General features: G+C 31.4%; 1 protein-coding gene across 3 annotated transcripts; it reads left to right on the plus strand.

Moving 5' to 3' along the window:
• Nucleotides 1-44: 44 nt before the first annotated feature.
• Nucleotides 45-20,604, plus strand: LOC141448322 (ubiquitin-conjugating enzyme E2 Q2). 3 transcript variants are annotated; one of them, XM_074116633.1, is made up of 10 exons: nt 45-346; nt 2,520-2,624; nt 5,680-5,767; nt 6,706-6,851; nt 7,084-7,243; nt 8,634-8,854; nt 9,552-9,698; nt 10,455-10,521; nt 12,396-12,432; nt 15,018-20,604. In XM_074116633.1, exons 1-9 carry the CDS (start codon nt 185-187, stop codon nt 12,425-12,427), a joined length of 1,128 nt encoding a protein of 375 aa, XP_073972734.1. In that variant the 5' UTR covers nt 45-184; the 3' UTR covers nt 12,428-12,432; nt 15,018-20,604. The 3 variants fall into 3 exon arrangements, with proteins under 3 accessions (XP_073972734.1, XP_073972735.1, XP_073972733.1); XM_074116634.1 differs by lacking the exon at nt 15,018-20,604 and adding an exon at nt 12,875-12,941; XM_074116632.1 differs by lacking the exon at nt 15,018-20,604 and having other exon boundaries at nt 12,396-12,941.
• The last annotated feature ends 1,456 nt before the right edge of the window (nt 20,605-22,060 follow it).

Below are 22,060 nucleotides of genomic sequence, written 5' to 3' on the forward strand. Positions count from 1 at the left end.
CAGTGGTTTTTACGGGAATAGCCGAACATGAACGACAAATGGCAGGCATTTGATCTTCTGTTTGCAGCCGCCATATTTCGTGGAGACCCCTAGTAAATGGTATTTGTTGGTAAATTAGTCGTTATTTTTTTCTAGCTCGGGGTAACTTCAAATAAAATTTGTTATATGTAACTATATATCGCAAATGGCCTGCCTGATTACTTTAAAACAGGAAATCAAGACTTTAGAGGCCGTATTCCCAAAAACTCATGAACGTTTTCAGATCGTATCTGCTAGTGTGGACGAGCTGAATTGTAAATTTGTTGGAAGTAATGGAAAGAAATATGAAATACATGCCAACATAACCGTAAGTTTTTTTCCTTCTATATTTGTGTTTTTGACTTTTCAATTTCTTTATTTCTTGGCCCTTTTAATGCTTTAGTTGAATAGAAAAGAACAAAAAAAAAAAAAGAAGTGCATTCCATACTTCATTGTGAAACAAAGAAACTTGGCAGGTCCCTGTCAACAATTTTTTTTCTAAGGAAATTAATTTTTTAGACAAACTTAATTTTCTTACGCTTGTTACAGTAGATCTTTTACTCAAAAAAGTCTATTAGGAAAATATTGCGCATTTTTTCTTACATTTTTCCAGCTGATTTTTAACCTTTGTTAAAATGTTTTTGATTTATAGTACATTGTTACAGTAGTAGACTTGGAATATTGTCCAGATATAAGGACTCTAGTATGTTTACTATTATCTGTATTTTTTTAATATTTTTTTCAAATTGTAAGCTTAATTTCTTTTGAGGTTTTTAGCATACGAGGTTTTTATTTTTCATGCTGTACATTTAGGTAAATTTAGTGTTTATTTGAAGTTTAAATTAAACCTTTTCTAGTTACTTTTTCCATATTAATTCTTTTAACAGTTTAAGTTACCTTAATTTTTGAAAAAATAGCTTTTTTTAAAAATAATATTAACTTATTACCTCGCTTTAAACAATTTTGTCGTGCACTATTATCTCATTGTACTTGTATAATTTAGATTATTTTGAGTTCAGTTTGAACAATTTTCTCTGCCAAATTTTGTGAATGATATGATTTACAGCAACTGAACAAGTAGCTACTTCGAATGTTGGCGAAAGGTTATTTAAACAGTGCAAAAGTCTTATTTTTCTCTCTTATTATTTTAAAATCTTGCTCATTCTTCTTCAGTGTCTTCTTGGTTTCCATGGAATTACATCAGGGTGGTCATTCCTTGTTGCGCCTCCCCTCTTGACTTCTAAAAAGATTTTTGAAAGACTACCTATAGTCATCGTCATCTGCCACAGACCAATTTCAATCGGCACTGCATAATATACCATTTTTTTTTTTCTTGTTCATGCACTGCTGTCTTTTCATTTTTTTTGCATTCTTCTACGGCCTTTGCCACAGAAAAGTACCCTAACCTTTCCATTTCCTTTGTAAAGCTGACGTAACTTAGGCAGTCCACAATAGGCTTGTTGATTGTCTTATAAATAAGATCCTTAAAAAAAAGAGTAGGGTTCAAAGAAAAATCCTTTCTCCAGGCTGCAAATTCTTGTTGTTGCTACCATGAATCTTAACCTTCCAGCTAGATGGGTGTCATTCTGATTAGCCAAACAGCTTTCTGGATATACGTAATTTGAACATTTCATATTTCGACCCCGTTGATGCAGTCAAATCCTGTTTGAAATTCAGTGAGGCAGTCAATTTTTTATTATTAAATTTGTATTTTTTATCATTTATCTGTCTCACGGAAAAAATATAGTTAATGGATTTTCTTTTGCATAAAATACTGATACTCTTTCAGGTTTTACTCAGATCAAAGTTTTTACCCTGAAAGAGTAGCTCCCTCATATTAGGTTAATGTTGTAAAATAACAAAACGCTTTAGAGGGCGTAAGGGGAAAAAGATAAACCTGGACTTTGGTAAGGTAATTACTTAACAAACGTCCATGCCCAATATCTTGTCTATTGTCTTTTTTTTTTCTCATTGATTGAAGAATGCCTCCAAAAAGCCCAACTCTGCTGCTTTTAACTTAGCCCAAATTCCTAAACTTCCTTTACCGAATGACATATTTTAAACGATGGATTCAAGTACTTTAGAGTCTCTGGGAATTGGTTTAGCTCTCAATGTCATTGAACTTTATAATAGCGACCTTTATGGAACTTAATTATTGATTTAATATTACATATTTCTTTTTTTGTTTTCCATCTTTACTGTTTTTAACTTTTGGGTGCTTCGTGTTTTTAATTTGAAAAGTGGGGCAATATTTTTCGAAACAAATTGATCTGCCACAAACATTTTTTTGTTGTTGTTGTTGACGAATTCATAGATACACAGCAAAACTTAAGAGAGGATAATAAGAAAGATATGCGCTGCTAGTTGATTGGAAAAAATGAATCTCCTGTAAACTTGAAAAAAAAGTGTCTTCAGAAAACCCTATTTTCTTTATAGCTGTAGATCATCCTTCTTTCGTTCGCTTTAATGTTACTTCTTATTTATTTCTTTTTTTTTTAAAGGAGACATACCCGTCAACACCACCAGTTTGGTTCGCTGATTCAGAAGATACAAGTGTCACGAATGCTGTACAGATACTTAGCAATACTTCGGGCAGAGATAATCATGTGAGTGGCTATTTTTAGAAACATATATTTATGCACTTTTTAAAAGTAAGTCGTGCCTTATTGTACGCATACACTCTTTTTTTGTTTCTTAATAACTTAACTAATTTTTTTTTTTGTTTTAATGATTATTTTTCTTACTCGTAATAAGAGAAGCATTGCGGTCATTTCAATTTTAAAATAATTAATTTTCACCGGTCATTTAAAATGATCTCTGGGTTCGTGAACAAAAATATCTTCGATAAGCCAAAACATTTTATTTCGTATCTGCATTAGAAGGGGGGACCCGATAAATTTTCGATTCAGTTTTTCCCCCGGAAATATCCGTCTTGAAAGACACTGAAAGCGTGAACTCTTGAACTGACTTCCTTTTAGCGTTAATAGACCTTCACTTCCGATAAATAAATTCATCATTTTGAAATTACAGTTTATGGAAGAGCGGTTTCTGAAACATCATGCTGAGCCTACGTGTTATCATAGTGACCTATTGTAAAACAATATTTAATTAAAACGTGAAATTTGAAGAAAACTATGAGAGTTCCGTTTTGCCCAATCGTACGGGTGTCCTCGGTAGATTTTGTTTTTTGTCTTAGGTTTGTTTTAATGTCGAAAAAGTATTATTTAAACAATTTAAATTATCAGCCATAAATTTTCGAATTAATTTTTATTATTTAAAAAAACAAAATTTAAAACAGAAAACGTTTTATTAAAAATAAATAATAAATAAATAGGTAATTAAATAAAAGAAAAATAAGACATAGATTGAACTGTGTGATTAACAACTGGCCGACACACAAAACGTTCATTGTTTTGGCCTTTTTCTACAGATAAAATGAGTCATATTTCTTTTTTACCTTTTATTCGATTATTGTGTCGATTTAAATAAATAAAGACTTGTTTAAACATACGTATATTATTTTTCATTTTTGAAAGATGTTTACTTCAGTTTCCTATAGAGTTAAGGTGTATCGTGTTTCCTGAAATAAACATGATTATGTTTCCTGTTTAGCTTTCTCAACTGATAACATTTGTTTTTAGTTTGTAACTCGACAAAGAGAACGTAATTTCTATGATTGTTGATTATCTTTTTTCTTTTTATTTATTTTTTACAAACATTCCGTGTTTTCTTATTCGTCACTTATAAAAAATAATTAACATTGTGCTCATTTGTGATAATTATTCAAGGTAGTTTATCTTTAATTAAATACAAATGAATTGGTATATTTTAAACAGTAATCAACACCTAGGATTTAAAAAAAAATTAAGAATTTGACAATATATTTAGTTCATCGTAACACTTTAATGAAAGAAAAACACTATAGTATCCAGAAATGCCACTTTTGAGGGAAAACCAAAGCACTCTCATGTCGTGAAACCCTTCTAATATAAATTTTCACGAAAAAAAAAGTCTGAAAACCTTTTTTATGAACTCAGACTGGAGTTCATGAGCATATATAAGGTCATAAGCAGACAGGAGAAGATTCTCCAATTTTATAACAATGTAAAAAGTATTATAAGCCTTAGCGTAAGACCTGAAGGAGGCCTAGCCCCCTAGGCTAGGTTGAAAGGTCGGCCAAAATAAATGAATCATGACTGAAGTTAACATAATTCTTTCTGTTTTTTGGAGTAATGAATCAGTCACAATACATTGAACCTTATTTCAGTTTGAAAATTTCACTGTATTTTCGATCGCAAAGCTTCCTCTTACCATAACGTTAGAAGCTAGTAATATTGACATTGTTTCTCATCAATATCGCAATATATTAAGTGTTCAGTTTATGCTTGACTCACTAAACGGTTTGCTTGTCAAAGCTTAGCTAATGTTTGCTAAATGTGTGCAGAATTTGTGTTCTGACATTATTAGACGGCTTATTATTAAAGTTTCGATTTAAATTCCATGAATTCCACTAATAAAATATTAGTTCTTTTAATAGCAGTAGTTGCCATAGCTTCTACAGCTGTAAATTGCAAACTTGTCATTTGTTAGGCAAAATACTTAAATAAAGAAATCTTAAATTAAATTGTTAAATTTCTTTCGTCTTTTAAAGGTTCATTGTAGGAAAATGTTTCTTTCATAGGTTTGAATCCATTTTGTAAGTATTTGTTCTTTTACATTTTGGATTTAAAATAGAAATCTGGCGTGAAGCAAAGTTTCCGGCAATCAAGTTTACCACTCACTGGGACCAAAACGTCTCCTCCCAATCTTCCTGAGGGAGAGTCTATCCTCTTCCACCTTCCAATGAGCTTTATCGTTCCTTTAGGGCCTTGGGCTACCAGTTTTGTTTATCTGTTTGATGTTAGGCGTATCCTTTTACCCACCAGAGATTACCATATTTCTAGTCTGGAACTGTTGGGGGGGATTCTTCCCATTTATTTTTTTTGGCAGTTTTTCTCAAGATAGCTGTTAGATTTTCTTTAAATCTAGTATGAATATCCTCAGTAATATAGGCTTATTACTTTTATTGGAAAATTTCTGAGAAAAATGATTTATTTCTGATAAAGAAGTGATCGTAAGCTTTTAAATTATGACAACAAAGCTTTAATGAGTGCACAAAATGAGGCTAAAAATTTCGGGTTTCAAGAAAAATCACTGATCTAGAGGGCGAAAATTCTGGAACAATTCATTTTTTTAGTCGGAAATGAAACCATTTGAATCTCGTCTTAAATTTTGTACCCCAGAATAAAGACCTATTCATCTCGAAATTATCTGATGTTTCTCTTTGAAAGAAATCATTAATTTGAAGAGGAGGGTCTAAAAATTCGTTCTTTCAAATTTTTTAATTAACATTGTGTTATCAGGTTTACTGTTATCCCAGAAAGGAACAAAATTTTCTTATTCTTATTTAGTTTTCAAAGCGCATTCGTTTTCCTATTTTCTGAAAAAGCACACAACAAGATGCATGTTGTTTCAACGAGTTTAGGAACTTACCTCTTCAATTATAAGTAGATACTCTTTTTAATCCTACATTGTATTATCAAATGTAAAAATAGCTTTAATACATGATATTTTTGTGATTATGTCATAATTAATTTAATTTATTTATTATTTGTTTTGTAGGTAATAAACCAAGTAGGCATATTACTGAAAGAACTTTGTCGTTTACATAGTGTTCCTGAACCCGAAGAACTAGAAAGGCTTGCTCTTGGTAGGTATAATTTTTGTTTTAGAAGTTTTCTTGTTCTGTTAATCATTTTATTTCAAAAGATATTTGACCTTATTTATAATGGTTTCTAAAAGAGTTGAAGATTTTTTTAAGCATTTCAAATCTATTGAAATCTAGAATTTTAGGGCAGAAACTCTGTTTCATTTAATAATGCAAAAGGCAAGAAAGAGTTCTGAATCACAGGTGAGCTGTACATGCGTGTTTACGCTAAGACCTCTCCATATTCCTGGAGAGTTTCTACTGGCTGTTTCACTATTCTTTGATAGTAGCATCTTATTTGGAATTTGATCTCAACGGATACTCTCGAGGTGTCTTACTTAGCTGATTTGTCGGAGTCATTGTTAATTTGTTTTGCTTTTAATTGAAAATAAATTCAAAGTTTGATTTATGAACTTTTTTTTATAATAATCTGTTGATCACCTGCTCTTACTATACTTTGGAAAAAGAAAGGATAGTAATCATGCAGATTTTAAATTTTTGAGGTCCTCTGAATTAGAAAATGTGATTTTTACGATATGGTCTTCGCGAAATTCACCGTAAATTAAAAACAAAAAAAATCGTACAAATTTGATACTTCGTTTATATGCGCCTACAGAGGATGCCACAAAAAATGTTTTGGTCAATATGCGTAACCGGAAGAACCATTTCACAATTTTTAACATGAGTTGACCTCCCCATCTTAAACTCGATTTCTAAAACACTGCCTCCTCTATAAGCGCTCTCAGCCCCTCATTTAAATAATCCATAGCCGTGGTGGTGCAGCACCCCTAAACTCTCTTTTTCATTCTTCCAATCATCCCCAATTAACAAATTTTAGAGACAAAGCCTTTGAAGGCGCCTACTATTTATTTTACCTCTAGCCTTACAGGCAAAAGTTTTGAAATTGTTGCTAGTAATGTAAATTTAATTATTTTTCCAAGGTATTTGGAGTTGTGCTGTACCAATGGAAGCTCCACCAACTCCACCACATAATGATGACGACGATGAAGAAGAAGATGATGCAGAAGATGAAGAAGATTTACATTTAGAAATGGATGATCCGGCTGATACAGCGTGTAAAAATAAGGTAAATTGATTAGAAACTGGTTAATGGACTTAATAAAAAGCAATGTTCTTCAATAATGTACTGAAAACAGGCTTTAATCTAGAGGTTTTTTTAAAGGTAATTATTTTAAATGTAGAAATAATTAAAATGTGGTGTTATTAGCAGATTTTATGTCAAAAACACATTTTCATGTTTTGTTTTTTAACTCTTCAAAAACTCGCATTTACCCATGTTTTGTGATTTTTTTTTTCAGGGTGATGAAATGGGAGTGGAGCATCTAGCAGTATTAGAGAGGCTCCGGCAGACGCAAAGACAGGATCATCTTAAAGGATCAGTGTCGGGTTCTGTTCAAGCAACAGACAGGCTAATGAAAGAACTTAGGGATATATACAGATCTGATTCGTTCAAAAAAGGTGAAAAAAAACAATATTCCCTCTCTATTTTACTGTTTTTCTTCACTTATTCTAGTAAGAAAATGAATAAACTGATTTTTGCGGAATTTCATCTTAGAAGGGCAAACAAAGGGAGTGTATCAAAAAGCAGAAAGAACTATGGGTAGAAAAAAAAAAACTCGTATTCTAGTTTCTAGGGGGGTGTTGGGGCTTTGTTGACTTGATAGTTTTCGTATTAAGTTAGTGTTAGTGAGAGAACTTCTTGTGGTGAGCTAGAGTAAGTGGTCTCCCAAAACCCGCTTGAAGTGCAAGAAAGCAACAAAAAAAAAAAAAAAAGTCCATAAGAGCTTCAATTTCAGTTAAGAAGATTTTTATAAACCACTTTATTTCATCACACTCTTTCTAGTTACTTTGTCAGAGGTGAGTGGGTTCACGGAGACATCTTAAAGCAAAACATCATCCTTAGCTCGCCCTCAGAACTATCGTACAATGAATTTTCCTGAAAAAATGTTTTGTAAAGAAATAAAGTTAAAAACTTGTATTTAAAAGAAATCAATAGAGATAGTTTCGGAGAATATTGTAGTAATCAGAAAAACCGTACGGGAAATTCGCTTTTGCGTTTATATCAGTTTCTTCGCTCTCCATTCTTTAACTTTTCATTCATTAATCCTGGTTATGACCAAATTTATCACCTAAAGTTTAGTGTGAAGTTTATCCTCTTTAGTATATTCAGTTTTCTATGAAATTTAGGTCAAAAGTAGAAAACGTTTTATCTCTACAATTGAGTGAAATTGGAAGATTCTTGGTAGAATACTTTAGGAAATATAGGAAGTTAAATTTCACGAAACTTGAATCATATTCAAATTTAAACTTCTAATATCTCGTTAAGTAATCCACCGTTTTCTATGGAATTTTGGTAAAATGCAAATAATGTTTATCCCTATAATTGACAGACATTTGAAGGCTCTAGGTACAATAGTTAAGGAGATATAGGAGGTAAATTTTACGAAACTGTAACTAGGTTCAAATTTTAACTCCCAATTTATCTCCCTTAGTAATGCACCAATTTCTATGAAATTTTGGTCAAATGTAGTGAATCCTGTATGATAAACTTCACACTAAAATCGTAGAAGAACATGAAACCACCACGAAATCGTAAGAACGAGTTTAGGAACTTATCTCATTAATTATAAGTAGATACTCTTTTAGATCCTACATAGTAGTACTATGTACTAATCTTGTAGATCAAGTACGTGTTTTCTCCTGTAATGTTCACTCTTCTTGGAGATTCTAATCCCTTCTTGATGGTTTTTATGTATGTTTGAAGGTTGTAATAAATTTCAAAAACAATTGCTTTCATTTTTACACTATATTTTTTGAATGATTTAATTTGTGCCATTTTATGATGTAGGTATGTACAGCATCGATTTGGTTAGTGAATCATTATACGAATGGAACGTTCGACTAATGTCGGTAGATCCAGATTCACCGTTGCATAATGACCTAGTCGAACTTAAAGAAAAAGAAGGTAATGATTCAATATTGCTCAACATGCACTTCAAAGAAACTTATCCTTTTGAGCCTCCATTTGTTAGAGTTGTTCATCCGATCATCTCTGGAGGTTATGTACTAGTAAGTTACATTTTTTATTCATTTATGTTTTATATTAAGGATGGTAAAGTAAAATAGAAAATATACAGACCCTACTTTTAGTAATGAAAGAATAGCAAAAATGTTTTTATTATAATAGGAATTGAGTCCTATTTTGTGCAACAAAGATGCTTGTTATTGAAGTGCGATTCTGCAGTGTTCTCTAAATATTGCTGTCTAAACATTTAATTCGAAAACAAAAATTCCGTTCAATTTCTTCAGATCTAGGAGCTAAAATTCAATCCATTTCAAAAACTGGCGAATATATAAGAGGTGCCAATAATTCGTATTTCCATCCCTTTAATGCCATTTTCCCTCTGATCATGATCTTTCTAGTTAGTGAAAACGAATCGTTTTTAATGTAAAATGTACGCTACTCTTTCATCTGATTTGGGTACGGTGTCCGGTGTAGTTAAATTGTGTTGTAACGATATGAGCCGAAAGAATCGCTAAAACTATTTAGAGTTTTATTTGCACATTGATCGCCTATTAGTATTATAATGGTAAGTGAAATTTGGTTTTTAGGCCTTAACTCTAGCCAGGAAAAGTAGGCAATTATTTTACTTTTACATCTCATCGTTTAACAAGTTCAGCATTTGTTTTCATGACCAGACCTATTTATTAAAGGAAAGTATATCTAAAGAAGCAATATTTCTTTCTAATGAGAATCATAAAACAGGTCGGTGGAGCTATATGTATGGAACTGCTGACGAAGCAAGGTTGGAGTTCAGCTTATACAGTGGAAGCTGTGATCATGCAGATAGCTGCAACACTGGTGAAGGGCAAAGCCAGAATTCAGTTCGGGGCACCAAAGGTTGTCGGACAGGTAGCAAACCAGCAAACGAGCGAGAGAGCTTGATCATTTGCCTGTTTCTCGGTTTTCAAATTATCATTCACCTTCTCTTTCATCTTGATATTCTGTTTTAGTCTCTTTGCTGTTGTTTACTATTTATAGTTCTTCATTTTTTTGATCAATATTAATAAAGCTGGAATTATTTAGTTTTTTTTAATTAACTTGATGAAAGAGAAGGTACAGTTTTTTGTATCTATTTTAGAACTTAGATAAGATTTTTGTACAACTTTTGTAACAATTTATGTTACTCATTGGAAAATTATAATTAAGAATAAGTAACTTCTAATTCGTGCATAAATTATTCAGAAATTTGGAAGGATTCACTTTTGAAAAATAGTTTTTTTTGCAAAATGAAGATCGACCTTTCTAAACGGATGTTGTACTTTATGATGGTTGGTTGGTAACTCGTTTTAAAATGAATGATGTGAATTGAAAAGAGTTCGAACGACTTTGCTCGATTCCATTTTTGAAATATGGCGCGTTGAATGTTCAGAAATCTTAATGCAAAAATAGGATAAATTAATTTAAACTTTTTTTCCTGAACTTTAAATTATTCTTTCGATTTTCTTTTGAACAGTTTAACATCACTCGAATCGACCATTTTGATTCAAAAACCATATTTTCTATTAAAATTTTATTTATTTTATTATAGTTATCATCTTAATTCAATTTTTAATTTAAATTAGAATTATAATAATTATATTTTGTACTGTTGTGTTTTCTAACCAGGGGCAATACAGTTTGGCTAGAGCGCAGCAGTCTTTCAAATCTTTAGTACATATTCATGAAAAGAATGGTGAGTAATTTTAAATTTTCAAGTTTGATTATGTGTTGAAAAACTTGCGTCATGATTAAAGTTTTGATGAAGTAATCTACATTTGATAAAATAAGAACTGCTTCAATTCGCAATGTGAATCGATAAGAGTTATTGCTTAGCCGATATTATAATTGAATTTTTTATTTGATTTTTTTTATTTATCTGTAGCTGGTGGGTGTTCTATCCACTCTCCCCAGATTTACATGATGCTGGGAAGTAAAATGTAGAAGAGAAGAGTGTTTTATTTCAATAAGTATTAAAAAACTAAGTACAGTTTATGCTTCAAAGCATTAAATCATCATCTGTGGATGCGACAAAAAGGTTATGGTCTGTTAAATTTATAGTTAATTAACGATTTCTAATATTAAATACATTTTTTGCGGAAAATGTGATTAAAAAAGGGTTCTTGAAGGGTGAGAGGGTGAGTAGATTCCCTATAACGTGCCATTTTGTGGTAGTGTACGGTCCTATTACTTGGGCACTGTTAAGTTGGCTGTTAAAATTCGGGGGGTTGAATGAAATTTCTTATCTCCTGTTAGCGTTTCCCAAAGTGTGGGTCGCGACCCGGCCACCGGGTCGCAGAAAAAAAATCAGCTGGGTCGTGGCAAAAATTGTTAAAACACAAAATAATCTATTACATTTTGCTCTAAATTTAATATTTTTGAAACTTTTTCAAGTACTGCAGGTGGCAACCCTTTACCACCGTTTCTTACCGGGCCGTTTAAATTCGGATGCTCTGATTGGCTGATTTCGATTCGTCATTCAGTGCCTTCTCCGGTGCATGCGCCGTAAACTCACGTGTATCAAAACAACAAATTAACATCATTAAGTCCTAATTTGAAATTACTATGTGATGAAAAACAACATCATCCTTCGCACTAAGGTCAAAATATGTAAAACAAAATTTACTGTAAGTTTTAAATGAAGATAATGGATTGTCTTTAATTACTTATGTTTTTGTTATATAATTATTTTGCAATTTTTGTGTATGAAATTAACAAACAAATAACTTGAATTTTGATTTTTATTAAAAAACAAAATTTGTTTTGTAAATAAATGTTTTTTTATAAGGTGGGGCGCGAAAAAATTTAAAATCTCGTACCGGGCCGCGGTCAAAAAAAGTTTGGGAAACGCTGTCCTAAGTACATCTTTGCTCAATAGATTTTGCTTCTAGAATTTACTCAGTACGTACATTACTTACTGTTCCCATAGATATTTGTATCGTTATAATTTTACTTAAGAAATTCGATTTAGGGCAGTTCTCAGGGAGGGGTTGGACAAAAAAATAAAATAAAAATATATGGCTGAAATAGGCAGTAATTCTTCCCTTTATTATCAGAAATTCAGTGTAATTTACGGTTTTACAAACTGTCTAATTTTAGTAAGAATGGATGTATGACTACAGAATTAAGATTTTGAGGTAATATAGTAAAATAAAATGTAAATGGATTCACACCAGTCTTTTTCCTCATGGAAATTATTTAATGGTTGGTTATAATGTGAGGAAAATGTGAAATTTCGCTGATTTTTTCCATCTTAGCCAGAATCTATTTATTTTTTTTTTTTTTATAGTTTTTAAGTTTCAAGTCTATAACTTGGCTACTTATTAGTGGAGTCCAATGTTATTTTTTTGGCAAGGGGAACGCAGATTACTAGATATGTTGTTCATTTAACTGTTCCTAATCTTCGTTTTGATTATTCAGTACTGTTTTTGGGACTCCAGATTATGACTGAAATTCTCCAGCAACATCTATCACGAGTCCTTAGCTTATAATACTGATGGCTGACCTTAAATTAAAAAGAAAAAAAAATAATCAAAATTGTTTCTGATATAATTATTTCTTTGTCCTTAGGTTGGTTTACACCTCCAAAAGAAGATGGTTAACTTGAGTCAGTTTTTTAATTTTTTTTTTTTTTTGTTTTCCTAAATTATTTTACTAATTTTATTTTCTTTTCTTTTCTTCTTCGGCATTTTTTTTTTTTGTAATAAAAAAAAAGTTCACAAGATAAATATGCATTGAAAATATGTATGAAAATTTTTGTGAAAATTTGAAAAGAAAGAAGCCGTAAAAAAAGAAAAAGAGATTTCAAATAAAAATACGAGAAAGTTGGTTTTCTCTTCGATAAACGTGATTTTAAAATAATGTTTGTTTAGTATTTTGTTCTAGAATTTGGATTTGTTTTTCTTCTTCTAATCAGAAAACGAAGGATTTAGAAGATGAAATAACGGGGAGGAGAGCGCTTCTCCCCATGTGTATAGTATACATAAGTTTCCGGTCAGCTACTGATAAACTTTCTTACTTCTTTTTTTTTGTTTTGTTTTGAATCACAGGTACTCCTCTCTTAATGGCTGAGTTCCGTTTTTTTCCTTGGTTTCTACAGAGCACACAGCTCGCTCGGTAAGCAAAGTCTAACTTAATCATAGAAAGAAGTAGGAAGCGACCTAGTTCGCAGTGCTGTACGAAGTTGATTAGAGCGCACAGAGATCTATTTGTGACTCTTGGAAGTTTTCATTAGCACCGAACAATCTCGACTTGAGTTGGACTATTTGGAAACACAGCCTAGTCGAGTGCTCAAGTTACTCCTGTGTCTGGACGGACAAGTAAGGATTTGTGCTCTTCTGGATTACTTGAAGGCATAATTGGGAATTTTTCTCTGCCTGACCACAATGCTCTGTTGTCTAAGTGGGCCGCAAAGTTGTGCTTGTACGGTGCTCAAACCCCCAGCTTCTTTCTATTCTTGTTTTGTACTCCTTGAATATCGCCGCAAAGAAGTCAGGGATATTTTTTATAGCAATTTAAAAAGATGTGGGCTCCAAACTTATATGTAGGAGGGGTACAATCTTTAACCTCGTTTCAATCTTTCTCTCTTTGTTCGATCTCTGAGTTTTTTCCGGATAAAATAATTTTATCCTTCTTAAATAAATACTACTGTTGTTGTGGTTGGCTAGGGCCATTTCCTTTAATAGGAAACTCTTGGGAAGAGCAGCCACTTCTGGACTTAAGTAACCTTGATGGTTTGCCTTACCAAAAATTTATGCCGACTTCTCCTGCTTATCACTTTCTTGTTAAAGAATTTCATTTCTAGATGGGCTGTACTCAACAATTTGACTTCCTTCTCAGTGAGAATATGCCCTTTTTTAATTTTTTTTTTTTTTTTTTCATCCTTTAAACACCAAATTCAGCTGGGTCGGAGATGCCTACAATGATCACTTTCCCGCATGTATACCGCATTGCTATTACCAAAATGTGATAATTGCGTTGCTTCTCTGCCACTACAAGAGACAATGTTGCAATCTGTTTAGGGCAGCAACCAGAAGTAACCTCTCTGGTAACCTCAACATTTCTCTCCAACTTAACTGTTACCGCTTTCAATTGTAACTGTAACAAGCATTTCTTACTCTTAACATCTTTAACTTAGACCAACTACCTACGTACTTACAACTACCACCAGCACATGGTGTTTGTACTCTTCAATTTGCTAGAACCGATCGCGAACTGAACCTTCTGTAACCGATAATATTATTACCAAAATTTTGCTAGACCGAACCGTCCCTAAAAGTAGTCAGGCCTAAATATCGTAAGCTCTAAAGACCCTTAAAACATTCTTTTTGAGAGTACACATCCACCCTATAGATAATAATTTTAGGTCCCTAAGGGTGGAAATGATGCGCATCCCAAACACCTCAATGAGGATAACTGCATCTCTCTCTCTCTCTCTCTCTTCTCGCTGCCGAATCATCCTTTATAAACCTGGTAGTGTGTTTATTTGCTAATTTGACGGCGACCGCTGGTCGGGACCACATAAATCATGAGAAAGAATTATAGAAGCTTCCACCTTTAGCGAGGTCCGATGTTTCGGATCCCTGTTCATAGGCAGGCAAAGTTTCACTTTACTTTTCTGTAGATGAATAATGTATTTCTCCTAAATTCACCCAATTATTTACAAGTTAGATAAATCTTTTTTGTTTTTTTTCACCTTCGTATCATTTTCGCAATTTGTAAAGATCTAAAGTACTTTAAAGAGGGTTAGTTACATTTACGCTGTGAATATAAACTCAGCCCGGAAATAAAATCGAGAAGTAGTTAAAATTGGGATTGTTGAAGGAGGGGATTACCTGTTATTTATTAATTTAAGTACTTTTTCTTCTTTTTTTTATCACGCTATCCTACTTTTTTATCCTTACGCATGAGCCCCATTTTTTTTAAATCACGTATAAATAATTTTTAGATAGTTTCCATTTTGTTTGTATAAGACTGTAATGTGTATTGTAACTTTTTTAATATTATTATTTATGTAAAATGATCGCTGTAGCTTTTCATTTACGTATTAGAAAACAAAACAAAAAGCATATTTTAGAGAATTTTTATTTTGTTTTTAGCAAACTTTTTTAATTCAACTAGAATTTTATGCATATGTACATTTTTGTTTGTTTTAATTAAATTAATTTTTTCTTGTTTTATGAATTTTTACAGAAAAAAAACAATCGAAAACAACAAATATTCCTAATTAGTGTTTTTATTTGCGTTAAATTATTTTGTACATTATTATTTTTTATAATTTGTTAATAGTTCGTTCGTATTATTAAAAATAATAATTTTTTGTTTGAATATATAGTTTTTGATTGGTCTTGTTTTTTCTTCTTTTTTTTTTCACTCAGTCTTTTTTTTTTTCTCTCAAATTTTGTTTACTTTATAACCTTCAAAAAACCTTCTCTTTATTGGTATAACCTTCAATGATGTTTGAAGTTAGGAGGAAGTTCTCTTTTTTTGTCATCTAATGTCCATGAACGGGAGAAAGTGTCAAAATATTTCTTGGACAGCCTTCCTGAAACCCCGTTTGCCATAGAAGTTGTCTCTCTAATCAGAAAATGTTTAGATGGACATGTTTTAACCACCCTTGGAGCTTTTATTTTTCAATTGGGATGGTTAAAAAAAAAATGAAATTAAACATTTTTTAAAAGACCTATATCTGGGGTTGGCACTCATTGGAATCTGACGATTGCTTAAGTTTTGACAGTTGTGCTTTCAGCATTACGAGTCAATCCTTTTAAGCGAGAGAATGTCCTTTACAAAAAAATCGTTTCGGAGTTATCATATATATATATATATATATCGGTGCCCTTTATCTTTGGTGCAACTTCCAGATTTGATTACTAAGTTCCACAGAAAACAAATAAAAGAATTTTTGTTAGCGCGCATACAATTCTCGCAACTCCGAATCAGCTGTAATAAGATTTCTTCTGTCATTGGCGTCTAGTGTTGCGTAAACAGTAAAAACAAAAATGTTTAATCCGTTGGTCGTTTGTAAAAGAAATCTCCCATTGCCATTCATCTACAAAAAAATATAAATTTCCGGGATCCAAACCTGTTGAACGTTCTTCGTTGCTTATTAGTTAACTTATATTCCAAAATAAGGTTGAATGTTCACAGTTTACGAACCTAAGAATGGTAAATCCCTGATCTGGTCGCTTGCAGTGGGCCTTTGCTTTCTTTAAAGTTCGGGAATAGACTCACTTCTATCCAATACCAAAAGGATCCGCCGCATTGTTTATTCTGTCGGTCGTTTGTGAAAGATATCCCCCCCCATCCATCTACAAAAAAAAAATATAAATTTCCGGGATCCAAACCTGTTGAACGTTCTTCGTTGCTTATTAGTTAACTTATATTCCAAAATAAGGTTGAATGTTCACAGTTTACGAACCTAAGAATGGTAAATCCCTGATCTGGTCACTTGCAGTGGGAGGTATACCTTTGCTTTCTTTAAAGTTCGGGAATAGACTCACTTCTATCCAATACCAAAAGGATCCGCCGCATTGTTTATTCTGTCGGTCGTTTGTGAAAGATATCCCCCCCTCCCATCCATCTACAAAAAAAAAAATATAAATATCCGGGATCCAAACCTGTTGAACGTTCTTCGCTGCTTATTAGTTGACTTATATTCCAAAATAAGGTTGAACGTTCACAGTTTACGAACCTAAGAATGGTAAATCCCTGATCTGGTCGCTTGCAGTGGGAGGTATACCTTTGCTTTCTTTAAAGTTCCGGGAATAGACTCACTTCTATCCAATAATAATAAAAAAAGGATCCACCGCATTGCTCGATATAAACCATTGTTGTTAATTCTAATAGGCGCCATTGGCTTCAAAAGTTTTCAGATTTGTATTAAAAAGATTTCAGGTCAATTTCGAATAAAAAATCCACCCAGATTGATCTAAACCTTGAAAGTTTCTATTGAAGTTTTCTACTAATCGTTATTCATCATTTGCATGTCCTTAAAACTTCAATTTCAGTTTTGAGTAATACATTTTTAAAATTATATTAATTGGAAATGTGGACAGAATTTTGTTTTTAGACCCTTGAAGAAAAAATATAAAATAAGTAAATAGATAATTCATTTAAAAAAATATTTTCATACATTTTCAATGCTACTTGGAAATTAGATTTATTTATTTATTTTAATCTGTAAAAAATTAAATGAAGAATATCAGATAATGCTGCAAATAAATATTAAAATAAAAGCACTATGTTCAAAAACAAACAATTTTTTTTTGGTTTATTTTTTTTTAAATTGTTTTCCTTTTTTTGTTTTTGTTTGGTTGTAATAAATTAGCCAATTTTTTAAAGTATTAACTCTTGAATAAACAAAACTTGTTAGTTATGCTTTAATATACAAAATATATATATATATAAAAAAAAAATCCCTTAAACTGCAATATAATATTTATGTTTTTTGTGTTATGAATTTATTTTTTACAAAAACTTAGGCTATAGTTGAAGTTTCAGGATGTTATTTATAAATAAAGACAGGAAAAAAATAAAAAAACTCACTTGTACAGTAAATAACAGTGTGGAAAATAAATAATACACTTCTTGAAAAAATATTTTATTCCTTCTAAATTAAAAAAAAAATAAATAAAAAGTAAAGAAAAATAAATAAATAGACTTTAACAAAAAAGAAAAGGCTGAGTAAAAAAAGAAAAAAATTATTATAAAAAATTTAATAAATTTGTAACTATATGCAATTGTATGCAATGTCAAAAAAAGAAAAAGTAGTTTGATGCAATAGTGCTTCCCCCCAATTCTTTGTTTTTTATATATTTTTTAAATTCCCCCCCTCTCAATTTTGTTTTTAATTTAGTTGATAAATTTTAACATTTTTTTTTTAATTTTTTAATAATGTAATTCTTAAGGTTCCTTTAAAGTTTTATAGGTAATAAATATTTTGTATTGATAATTTTTATTATTTGGTGACAAAAAAAAAAAAAGAAAAAAGCAATAAATAAGGTCTTAATTTTTTAGTAAGATTTTCAATTTTTGAGTTTTTAAACGAAAATGGTTGTTAAAGATGTTCCCTAAGTAAGAATTTTTATAATCTTTTTTTTTTTTAAAAAAAAAAAAAGATTAGTCTATTGGAAATATCACTTTAATGATGAATCGATTAATCAGTTTTTCCTTTTTCTTAGATTTTCTTTGGGAAAATGGTATGTATACTGTTGTTATCTTCAAACTTGAAACACTGTGTACATGAAAAATTTCATGGTAGGCTTTTATTTATTTTTTGTAATTTTTAATCATAATTTTCTTCTTTTTTTTGTGGAAACTTCGTTTTAGGGCACTTCTGTGTGTGTAGATTGGTTCAAAAGCTTCCCACTCTAAAAGTGGCCATTTTTAATATATTGGTGGCCTCTCTACCAACTTATATTTCATATTAGTGGGGGGGGGGATTAAAATGATTTACTGAAGTTTTTAATGAAAAATTGGGCGTTTCCCTGAAGTGCGATGGTTGGTTTAGTTGGACGTTAAGCCCGCCTGAAAAAAAAAAAAATAGGCATTACTTTACTTTTTGACAGAAAGTTTTAAGTTTTTCAAGATTTTTTTTTTTTTTTTTTCTGCAAACTATTTTAAAACTAATATCCATCAATTTGATGTACTAATTTGGTCAGAAAAGGACACTATAACTGACGCAGTTTTTTTTTTTTTACTTTCTTTTAGTTGGATATTTTCAAAAAACATTTCCCACATGTACTAAATTTTGTGCGCACGAATGGAAAAATTGGGAACAGCCTCTCCCAAAGCTGTTTTAAGGAAATTGTAGTGGATTGTTAGTAAATGATGGGGGGACCGATAATCCAATCTAACTTCCTTTATAAAAAAAAAAAAAAAAAAAATATGTTTTTCTTCCTGTTTCACATAAATATTCCTAGTAATGTTTAACCCCTTAATGCAGAGGTCGGCAACGCGGCGCCCGCGGGCGCCACTGCGCCCTTCAATAAATTTTAGTGCGCCCTTAAACTATTGTTAATTTAGACAAGAAATTCAAAACGTAAATTTTAAAATTCCTTGAATCTACTATACGTCAACGGTGACGCGCTTACGCGTTGAACTGAAATGAACTGAGCAATCATGTCAGTAGTAGTCAGTACTCAAGAGAGCTTAGATCAAGAGAGTTTGTCACAGGTTTATGCCATCCCTATTATGGACTCATCGTAAAGAAAACTTACTTATTATTTCAATGCCGAGTGAAAAAAAGAGTTCCCATATTGCTGATATGATTAGCGCAGTTAATTCTTTCAAATGTAAGTTGGAATTGTTAAAAGCGCATTTGTTGAAAAATTTCTTGTCTCACTTTCAAAATGTCAAACGAATAATTGAAAATTAATTTAAATTTGAGTGTTGATGAATTTGACACTACATCGTACATAAAAACCATTATAATCGAATTTTCGTCGAGATTTCAAGATTTTCTACCGTTAGAATCAGTAATTCCATTTTTCGAAAAATAGTTGGCGCCCGCCATGAATTTTTAATTTAGTATTTCACTCTTTACATTAAAAACGTTGCCGACCTCTGCCTTAATGCACAGTTTTTTTTTGTTTATATATATATATATATATAAATATCAATAAAACGATTGTTTTCCTTTGCTTTCACATTGTTATTTTCAATTCTCGATTATATTCGTGTGTGAAAAAAATTATAGCAGCATTTAAGAACAACGCCGCTAGAATTATCTCGAGTGTGCACAGTTTGGCCAGTATAGTGCACGTTAAGGGGTTAATATCTCGTTCCAAGACGTATATTCTAAAATCGGAAAAACCAATTTCTAAACTGACCAAAAAATATTTGTTTTTTTTTGTATGGATTTTTTTTTTTTAGACTTAATTTTTCTTTAGTTTTGTTTTTAAAAAAATATATGTATATAAAGATGGAAAAAAAAAAGAAAATTCAAATCAGGTTATTGAAAAATTTAAACCAATTCGTGAAAAGATTTTTTGACGTAAAATTTAGTGCTTTAAAAATTGAATTACAACTTTTGTTTTGGATGTATACATATGTTTAGATTTTAAACTTTATTTTTGTTGAATGAAATATTTAGAGAAAAAAAAAAGGAAAATCCCCATGCATTATTAGTTTTATCTTTGTGTATAGTTACCGAATTTTCTCTTAACTCTCTCTCTCTCTCAAAAAGGAAAAACAAAAAAAAAAATATTGATTGCAATATGTTCAAATAGAAAAAAAAAAAATTAAATTCTATTAGAAAAAGAAAAACGTAAAATTGAGAAAAGAACATGTGGAAAATTTGTCAAGACATTCCATGTTTTTTGTTTTTTTTTTTTAAATTTATTTTTCATTTTATTTTATTTTATTTTTTTAAATTAGTCGGCAAATATTGTGGAAAAATAAAAGATGAATAAATATATGTATAATTTTAATAAAAAGAGACAAAATTAAAATTTTTTATGTAAATAGATAGTATATTAAGAAAATATAAAAACTTTTTCATTGCCACAAAGTTTGCTTTATACGTACATTGAAAAAAGAAAAACAGAAACATTCAATGAGAAATCAGAAGATAAAAAATAAAAAGAAAAAGAAAATTTCCAGTCCATTATCTCTGCTATATAAATATATATATATAAATATTTAATGAAAAATGAAAACTGTTTAATTTGTAAATATGTCTGCAGTGGTCAGTGTAATCTGTAACATACCACTAATTAATTATATAAAAAAAAAGAAAAGATATATACAATTTGTATAAAATAAAAAATCAATTAAATTCTTTCTCTTTTATTATTAACATCCAAAATTCCTAAACTAAGGATCTTATTAGAGTGGATCTTACGTTTTTTTTGGATAATTTTTGTTATTTTATAAAGTTAAAGGAAAACTGACAACATCTCCTTCGAAAAGTTTTCAAATCATTAAATGAAATACATTATTTAGCTTATCAGAAAACTCAGGATATTCAGCCAACTTATTTCATTCGTGGAAACATTAATTAGATCTGTGTACACACAATTTCATTTTAAGTCATCTGCTAATATTTTATTTTTGTGCCACGTGGATCTTATACACATTTAGATTATTTTGGATATGGAGTATAAGGTTTTACCAGACGTCCCCGTTTTTCCTGAGGGGCAGTCCCTGAATTCTTACTTCTGTCCCTGATTGAAAAGTTTACCCAGAATGTCCCAGAATTTTTTTTTTTTTTACATTTCACCCTGACTGTCTTAGCATCACTAACTTTCCAGTATGACTTGTCAAGAATTTGGCTACAAAACTTAGTTCAAGAGGTGACATACTACAAAAAAAAAAAAAAAAAACATTCATCACCAAAAATATTTGTTACATTAATTGGTGTCAAAAACAAGAATACGAGGGTCGTTTGAAAAGTCCGTGCAAAGTCAGAGAGATAGCACTACTGGCGCGTATCGAGGTTATGTTTAGTTAGTAGCATCTCTTGGAAGAACACACACCAAGTTTCAGCCAGATCGGTCTATTTCTTTGTGTTTGGCATTCGTTTGAATCGAGGAAGTCGAGTGATTTTCAAAAAATGGACGAAAAAGAATTTCGTGTGTTGATTAAACACTACTTTATGAAAAGGCAAAACGCCTGAGGAGACTAAAGAGAAGCTTGATAAACATTATGGTGACTCTGCACCTTCGATTAGAACAGTTTATAAGTGGTTTCAAAATTTTCGGAGTGGCCATATGGGCACAAGTGACGCTGAACGTTCTGGACGCCCTGTTGAGGTTACTACTCCAGAAATCATTGATAAAATTCATGATATGGTGATGGTTGACAGAAGAGTGAAGGTGCGTGAGATTGCTAGTGCTGTGGGCATCTCGAATGGAACGGGTACATAATATTTTGCATCAACATTTGGACCATGACAAAGCTATCCGCAAGATGGGTGCCGCGATTGCTCTCACGCTTGACCAAAAACGAAATCGTGTGAAGTGTTGCAAGGACGGTTTGCAGCTGTTCCAGAAGAATCCGCAGGACTTTAAGCGTCGTTTCGTCACTGTGGATGAAACATGGATACATCACTACACTCCTGAGATCAAAGAACAATCTAAACAATGGGTTACAAAGGGGGAATCTGCGCCAAAAAAGGCGAAGACCGTTCCTTCGGCCGGAAAGATTATGGCGACTGTCTTTTGGGATTCGCTAGGAATAATCCTCATCGACTATCTGGAAAAGGGTAAAACTATTACAGGTGCATATTATTC

The sequence above is a fragment of the Rhodnius prolixus genome, unplaced genomic scaffold (genome assembly GCF_049639745.1).
Source record: "Rhodnius prolixus isolate KJV_2025 unplaced genomic scaffold, Rpr scaffold_19, whole genome shotgun sequence".
NCBI classification, from domain to species: domain Eukaryota; kingdom Metazoa; phylum Arthropoda; class Insecta; order Hemiptera; family Reduviidae; genus Rhodnius; species Rhodnius prolixus.

Coding starts and splice junctions, on each gene's coding strand:
- LOC141448322 (XM_074116633.1), top strand. CDS start 185: ATGGCCTGCCTGATTACTTTAAAACAGGAAATCAAGACTTTAGAGGCC. Junction 2,625..5,679: donor CTTCGGGCAGAGATAATCAT/GTGAGTGGCTAT, acceptor TTTGTTTTGTAG/GTAATAAACCAAGTAGGCAT. Junction 5,768..6,705: donor ACTAGAAAGGCTTGCTCTTG/GTAGGTATAATT, acceptor TATTTTTCCAAG/GTATTTGGAGTTGTGCTGTA.